An 8,537-nucleotide genomic window follows, 5' to 3' on the forward strand; every position below is an offset into this window, starting at 1 on the left:
TGCATTAATCGAGTCGAAAGGGAACGACATGTCCAGTCCAGCAGGAAAAGGGAAAGCAAATGTGCCTTTAAGTTTACCACGCATAGAAGAAGAGGAAATGGGCAAGTGAGGAAGAGAGGAAAACGCAGCAGCTCGAGAGCATCTCGGAGGCCTAGTGTCTTCCTAGTCAGCTAGAGCCTCCCCCTCCCAAGACACGGGAGCATGCGAACCCTCCGTCAGACAATGGGGGGAGTGCTTCTCGTCGTTTTGTGCAGCGTTTCTCCTGTCTCATTTTGGGTACCACGCTCGCTTGTCTCGGCATTTGTATTTGCATAGCGTCAGTTGAAAGCACATTTAGACGGAGAGATTCTCTCGTACCCTGTAATGCAATGTCGAAAATCGTTCCCACTAGACACTGCCTGCAGCAGCGGTTCCCCCTCGAGCTCCGGAACCGTAGGCTTTGCAAGTTCGATGCAGTTCCCACGAATCGCTGCCGGTGAACATCCAAGAACTCAACGACCCTTTATAGGGAAGGGAGCAGTTTCTCGGTGTGTCCTCCGCGTGTCTTCAGAGAAGGGAAAACGTCAACTTTCTCAGTGGCCGAGGGCAATACCTGGTGTCGCCGGTGTGGTAACCAATCTTCCATGCGGACAAAGTCGCATGACAAACTCCCACAAACAAGGATAATATTGTCCACATCTTTCGGTTGTGTATAGGAGTTGGGGTGTACAGTGACGCAGTGACCATGAATCCTGCTCTTTCAGCCAATCGTGTGGGGTAGACTATTCATAGAAGCAGACGAGTCTCCGGCGCTGGTTTTCTGGTTATGGCTTTGAGTGCCAGTCCCTAGGAGGATGTAGGGCAAGAATGCTCGTTTACTTCTTTTACGTAGATTCACCTCGGTATCTAGCACAGTGACACGAGAAGCAGGTACTGATTACGTAGACCACAGGAACTGTATCCGTAGCAGGACTGCCGTGGGCAGTGGCACTACTACGAAACGGCTGCAGGGAAGTCTCCGTTCTGTCGCTGCCCAACGAGGCCTCTTACGTCCGGAAAATCAGTGGTAAGCCGTAGTCCAATTGAATTCCTGGCCTCTCGCTGCATTACATATCTCCACACCAACATGCCACACGGCAGAGGCTCGCCGAACCGTCGGTGTCTCCGAAACTCAGGAACAATTGACGGTCCCTAAGCTTAAGCCGCCTCGACGCTCTTCCCAATCGATGGGAACACATGGGGGATGAGAGAGAGAAGCACAATGTGCGGTGGCCTTTTTTTGGACGGTGCAGCATGAGCACCCAAGCAGAAATGCTACATCTGCGAATTTCCAAGTGAGACCAAAATTCGGTTCTTCGATGTAAGGATGGTTCCGTTTCCATTTAACTTAGTTGCCAGGGATGCTGTCAAAATGGCGTGGCGCGACCAATAAGCTAGCCGTCATGTTTCGCACGGGGGCTCAAGACCCGTGGAAATTCCCTCCACTTTGCTTGTAACTGAAGGAGAAATCAACGAAAGCAGTAGAAGAGTGTCTACCTTGCACACATGCTATTGGTAGTGGCTTGATACGACGTTTTTGAGCGAAAGACAGGGCCTGCGAAGGCATTGTATGTTTCCGTGTATGTGGCCCGGCTGGTACCTCTAATTGCCAGTCGCTGATTCGCTAAATAAAGGGTTGCTGATTTCCCTCAAAGCAAGGCCTGGCTGGGAAGGCACCACGACCCACCCCGCCAGATTTGCTCTAGCGATAGATCAGATATCGGTTCACAGGTTTCGGTGACACTATCGAATCTTATCCTCTCGTGTTCCCTCTAGACACGGAAATAACGACGGTGCTCCGAAAGGTGTCTCCGTTTATGCGGGAGGACAGCTCCTTCAGGCACTGTTTTGCGAGCAGTCCCGAACGGTTCGTTACGCTCAAAGCGTGTGCCTCATTTGGTCACTGGAGATATCCCCCTGGGCCAGCGAATATGTGCGCTGTGCGAGTTTCCCGCATCGTTGCAGGCACAGGGCACAGGCAAGGCACACGAGACACTTTTAATACACGCTCAGCCCCTCACGCTTTCCCTCGCAACGGCGGTACCTGGAGTCGACCCATCGGTAGCGACACTTTCGCCACCACTGAGACGAAGATCAGGACTCACATAACTGTATTTCATCGCAACTGCAGACGAAGCGAGAACAAACCTACGAGGCTCCCAGGTTGGGCAACCAGGAAAAGTACACAAGAGGCGTTGCCATCACAACACATGCAGATTAAATGAAGCAGCACTTCCTGTAGACGAGGCACGGAACGTGGGAAGCCCAGCTGCATTCCACTTTGCAGTCGTCACAACTTCACCTGGAAAAATGAAATGCTTCAAGCTATGAGTTGCTCTGGTCAGGCTACACCACATTTACGGCCACCAGCCAAAACGACAAGGGTAGTGCACAGCTCTGCAAACCGGCCGCGAAAAAAAGCCTAGTGTGTGCTGACAACAAAACAGGAAGTTTTTCAGATGTATCCCTGATCGATCACGCAGTCCGCAACCTTGACAAAACCGGCAATGTTCGCTCCAGTTACTAAATCGAATTCATTCTCGCCGAACTTGGCTGCGTAGCTGCGACATTTGCTGAAGATTGACGCCATAATCTGCCGAAGCTTCTCGTCGACCACTTCTCTTGTCCACTCTATGCGCATAGCATTCTGACTCATTTCCAGTCCGCTGACAGCGACACCCCCTACAAAAACAGAATACGGTAACATCCAAAGCTCTGAAAGAGACGGTTTTTCTGAGGGGAGCTGGGGGTAACTGCCAGGAAAAACCATTTCGTGTGGGTGCATTCAGTGCCGGTGACGGCGAAAAGAAGCACACACAACAAATGAATCGTAACACCTGCGCACCTTTTCGTTGTGGAAGTATAACCAGTTGGGGCATGTCACGCGACATCAGGGATAGTGCTCACTTTTCATTTGCGCTATACAGAGGACAATAGTCCATTAAATTGACCGTACCATACCATAATTGTACAGGGACTGATCCATGTGAATCACGCAATGAGCTTGAGTGCCTCTTCTGCACACAGGCCGTCTACCTACCGGCCACTGGCCCGACCTCCCACTCGGTTTATGCCTCATAAGTTTGCACTGTCTAGGCGTAAGTCGAGTCCCTCTCTCACTTACCCGCGTTGGCGGCCTTTCCAGGACAGAGGACCACCCCGTGCTGCTTGAATAGCCGGATCGCGTCCCTTGTAGTTGGCATGTTTGCGCCCTCTGCGACGATCCGACACCCGTTGTCTATCAAACGCTGGGCGTCTTTCTCAGAAATTTCGTTCTGCGTGGCGCACGGGAAGGCTATGTCGCAGGGTACCTCCCACGCCCGCTTTCCAGGGATAAACTTGACTGGCGAGTACCTCTGAGGGAACCGCAAAAACAGAGGCCGCAACAAAAAAACAACTTGCCTCGTGTGACAGAGTCTCCCTAAACAATGCGTCCCGTCGAACAAAGGAGCATGGGACTCCTGTTACTGATTGTTTCCGGCGCTTCTTGCCATTTCGTCCCCCCTTTTGGTACATGAGTTGTGTGACATCGACATGCAGTTGTGTAACTTGCAGAGGTGTACTCAGCACATCCCCGGTGTTTATCCATTAAAACACTGAAGGCTGTCTCGTGCGGGGGACCAGCCAAGTAACAAACACATACACTGTTCATCCATGAATACAACCACCACAACTGTGAATCAAGACAGCCTTACCTCGGCAAATTCAGACACTCGCATGCTCGATCGTGCTTCTTTCATTTCTTTCAGTCGCTGGATCTGTCCCAGAGAAAACCCGTCTTCGTTGACGATGTATCCCGAACTGTCGCTGAATGTCATTACTTTCGCGCCGAGAAGCGCCAGCTTCTCCCCTGCGTACAGAGCCACATTTCCACTTCCGCTGATGACGCAGCGCATGCCGTTGATTCCTTCTGTCTGCACCGTAGAACACAAATAGCCATTCGAAAAAACAGGAAACAGCCTCTTGATTTCCGTTTCAGCAAAGCATCTGAAAGAACGAGAATATTATGGTCAGTTGCTAAGCTGCTAGCAGCGTATGGGCGCCCTACATCTGGCTTCCGACGTTGCCGAGTGGAAGACGGTAGAAGTGAAAAATAATGAACGTTTCGTTGATGCGACCATCAGGATGAAAGTAAATCCAAAACTGCACTGCTTCTCGAAAAAAATCGACAAAACCAAAGTTATAAGACGCATTCAGATTTAGAGTACACCGGTAGAAGACAAGGTGTGCCCCGAATAGACCCATAGATATATAACTGACTCGTATGTTGATGCGCTGAAAAGAGGAACGACACCAATATCGCACAGAAGAAACTGTGCTTGGGGGGAAAGAAAAAAGGATGGAGCTGTTTACACGGCCGAATGAATACAGCAACGGGAGAAAGCTAGCAAGATTCGAAACGTATCCTACAGCCCTATGCGATCTTGTACGTGGGAGTTCATCAAACACACATGCATGTATATACACTGGAGACCTCTCTAGGCGCATGTGACGGGCTTTGCCACAACACGTCCGGCAGGACTGATCGCCTCTACTATGTTTTACGTGAGACCTCAACTCTATGGAGTGCTACACCTTTCGCATGCCTTCAACGTGGGGCTTCTTCATTCCGCCTTACATTTTGCGCCTTGAGCAGCTCGAGGACAAAGTACACGCAACCGTAGCCGGTAGCTTCAGGCCGCATGGCCGAGCCTCCCCAGTTTTTATCTTTACCAGTCAGGGCACCCTCAAACTGCCCTGCTTGTAATAGCTTGTATTGTCCGAAGAGATAGCCGATCTCTCTGGCGCCGACTCCAATGTCTCCGGCAGGCACGTCGCGGTTCGGACCGATGTACCTACTTAGTTCCGTCATGAAAGCCTGGAAAATATGTCCCCCCAGCATGTCAGGGAAAGACGCCTTTTTCTCGCGTGTTATATTCGAAGACTCTTAATTTTCCTCAAAATCAAATGGACTAAAACTAATCACCGGCAAACACCTCACAGTCGGTAAAACGAAACTATGTCGAGTGGTTCAGGATTTCCACGACAGAATTGGCCTCCTCAGAACCTACTTCTTTTCGGAGAGGCACACCCAAAGGCTTCCCTCTGCGACTGTGGTTACTTCCCTCCAGCGCAACTAGGAGATAAAACCAAGGACCACGCACGAGCATCAGCCACTAAATAAGTTTTCGCTTTGAGAACAGCCGGGAGAGCGAATTTATGGGGCAAACCTACGCGGGTGGTACGCTCTGAGAGACGGGCTGTCCGAAATGATTTGTGCTTTCGCAGTAAAAACCGGCCGTCTGCGTTCCCTAGCCTCGATGCTCACCTGGCAGAAACGCATGACCTCGTTCTCACTGCGGCCTTTCGGGTCGAAGTCGGAACCACCTTTGGCCCCTCCGATAGACAAACCAGTCAAACTGTTTTTGAAAATCTGCTCGAAACCGAGAAACTTCATCACCGACAAAGTGACCGATGGATGAAAGCGAAGACCTCCCTTGTACGGCCCGGCGGCCGAGCTGTATTGCACCCGGTAACCCCGTGATACGTGCTGCAGCGAGGAAAAAGAATGCATTCAGGCGCGACATGCAATGTGTCATCGTTCTGAAATCGTGCTCCACACTGGACTTTATTAGTGGTGCCCCGCGAAGGAACTGCACAGTTGAAAGAGTTTTACCGGGACTGGCGAGCGCATAACGCGCTTGTGGAACACGAAGCAGAGAGGACGCACAGCTACTTCCACGACTGCAGAAGCCGTTGAGAGAGACAAGAAGACCAATATCGGCGCAGGATACGACGCCTCTCTAGCGACGCTTGGATGACGCACTCCTCGAAACGGACTGTTGAACAAGAGGAGACTACGGCTACGGGAAAAACAAAGTGCATAGGGCCGAGCAGGCCAGTCGCGACTGCAATGTGGACTGTCCTAGGCATCAGTAGAGCACCCTCTCCGCGAACGCCAAAAACCAGTTGTCACTGTTCCCCATTCGGGTGCTTCAGAATTTCATATGCCTTTGACCACCCTAGTCGACAGCCGTGCATAATGTTTGCAAATCGGCTACCGTGATTACGGGAGTTGGTGCAAGCTGTTCATCTATAACCGCACCTGTTTCCCTTGGTCATCGACCCATGGCACCCGAAAAGTGATGCATCTTTCAGGCTCGACGATGACCTTGAAAGCTCGCAGATATTTTGGATTTGCGCACAGGACTGGCTTAACAGAGTCAAACACTTCATGGAAAGCTTGGAGGAACTCGGGCTGATACCGATTCACGGTCTCGATCTGCTTAACAAAAGCGTCGATCTCCTCGGGATCCGCCACCCCTTCCGCTTCGGATTGACCTGCGATCGAAGTCACGGGAATCAAACAATTCAGGAGCAGGTTTTAGTGGCGTATGCGCAGCGAGGCAAACAAGCAACCCAGCATGTATCGGGAGAGAGACGGCATACTGGCCAGCAATGTACAACCTCATGAGCTGCGGGCCGCACGAAAACCGGCTTAACTGCGACCCCCACGCTGCAACAGCCTGCTCCACACCTGACAAGGGTCGTCGATCGCCAGGATTCGTGCAAAACAAGGTTTGTTTTGTGAAGAAACGCCCAATGCATCACCTCACACAGTATTGCAAACTACTTTTCACCACCTGGAATACTAGACGGACGTGTGGCCGAGAGCAACGTAACTTGACTGTGCTACAGTGACACGCTATAGCGCATCAAATACCGATTGTGGCTTCTGTGAAATATGCACATTCATTCTTTTCTAGAATAACTGCCTAGCGCAAAGGTCACAGATACTTGCGGGAAGGCGGAACGGCCTTGAGTTGCGTGTGTCACTGTCTAGCCGAAAAGGAACTCGCAGTATTACGAACACCGACGACGAGTATGGCCGCGCTATAGTTTTAGACACATTAATGAAATGGTGATACTCAACAGGTTCCGGCGCTACAGCAATGGATATCGTGGTCAAACGACGAAACGGATAGCACGTGGACAATCTAGCAACGCAATGGATAACGTGTAAAGTCGCCTAAATTGATGTATGCGGTGAGACAAAATGAATGGCCACGGTGCAAACGTCATCTTTTGTCAAAGCAATGTTAAAGCCCACCGGAGAAAAGGTAGTAAGGCACGAAGTATATCACAATCACCGGAAAGCGCAACGCGTGAAACGGCTAGAAGCTGGAGCATCACCGTGGGAAGGAGTCATAGGATAGTATCTATAGAGGAGGCCTCGTCGGCTCCATTCGACAAGACCTCACACAGAAAGTTAACCGCAATACAAACTTTCTCACGCGAGAAAAGTCCAACACACTTACACCTCGGCGAGATCTTGCTGTCAGGCCGGTCACCGGGGTCACCATTCAGCAGTTCCGGTGGGGTGACAACGGACAGATTCATGTCAGTGATCATCTTCAGTTAAGCCGAACGAAAAAGGACAAGGACAGAAAGGTACTAGAAAACTAGACAAGTTACGAGCCAATTGTGGGGATGTCCTAGTAGAGAGGCACTGAAAATGCTGCCACAACTTTTATGACAAGCAGCGCCACGCGAAAAAACCAATGTGTAAAGGAAGCGTACCTTCTGTGCCCGCGACGAAATTTAACGGCCCCGCTTTCTCGTCAGCATGGTGGCTCGCGGGCGGGCCGAAATGGGAACTTCAGGCGGGTGCATCCGTTTGGGAATCACCGCGTTGCTGACGCAGCGGGAGGAGAGACGCTGGTGTGTCGGCGCGTTTCCGAAAACTGCTGCCAATACCGGCGTCCCGGGCTTGGCCTCTTGAGTTTGATCTGTTTTTCACCCCGTTCGTCATCAGAACCTCCTTAAAGGAGACGACACGGTTTGGAACAGCTCAGGAGACAACACAACCAAATCTAGTATGGAAGAAGTGGGGCAAAGTGAGTTAGAACACACGAACACTCCTACTTTACAGTGGCCATACCGTGGACCGCGACGCTCCTGATTCCAGTCATCCAGTCTTCAGCGAATGCCGTTTGGGCCAATATCTTCAGCTCCCCTGTTGTCTCCTATTCTACCTTCCTGTCTCTGTAGAGTTGACTCTCATGAGGAGCGACACCGCGGCCTGTAACAAACAAACTTTTGTGCAGGAACTCGTCTCCAGATGTCGAGCGTCCCCTGAAGCATCGCTGGATGCTCTGTTACCCCCTGAACCACCGGTGAAATCTGAGACGAAAAACTTCGGAGTTCCCACGTCCTTTGCTTTTTTCCCTTCTCGTCTGTCGGTTGCTGACAAGTGATGGACGAAGGACAAGCAGCGGCGCTGCAATTTGTCGTTGGTAAGCTTTCCGACGCATGTCATAGAACGGCCCCAACGCCCTGCACTCGGTCCGTCCGCTGCCCAATCCACCCCCCCCCCCCTCCCTTCACACTTGTTATCCTCCTCCGCTCCACCAAGCAGAAACAAACCGTTTCAGTTCGACAAATTCGCAGTTGTGCTCAAAGCAACCTGCGAATCTCTCTCCTGAAAAGATTAAAAGAGGCGAGCATCGCGAACGGCTGACACGAGACTTCGGCTGCCG

The 8,537-nt window shown here is 51.3% G+C and overlaps 1 protein-coding gene across 1 annotated transcript; it reads right to left on the reverse strand.

The window, feature by feature from the left end:
• Positions 1-2,473: 2,473 nt before the first annotated feature.
• On the reverse strand, positions 2,474-7,410 carry NCLIV_000130 (hypothetical protein; the record flags this gene model as incomplete). Its single annotated transcript, XM_003879501.1, has 8 exons — positions 2,474-2,700; positions 3,143-3,374; positions 3,714-3,932; positions 4,279-4,293; positions 4,637-4,876; positions 5,327-5,548; positions 6,104-6,339; positions 7,317-7,410. 8 exons carry the CDS (start codon positions 7,408-7,410, stop codon positions 2,474-2,476), a joined length of 1,485 nt encoding a protein of 494 aa, XP_003879550.1.
• Positions 7,411-8,537: the final 1,127 nt, after the last annotated feature.

This window comes from Neospora caninum, chromosome Ia, assembly GCF_000208865.1.
Source record: "Neospora caninum Liverpool complete genome, chromosome Ia".
NCBI lineage: Eukaryota > Apicomplexa > Conoidasida > Eucoccidiorida > Sarcocystidae > Neospora > Neospora caninum.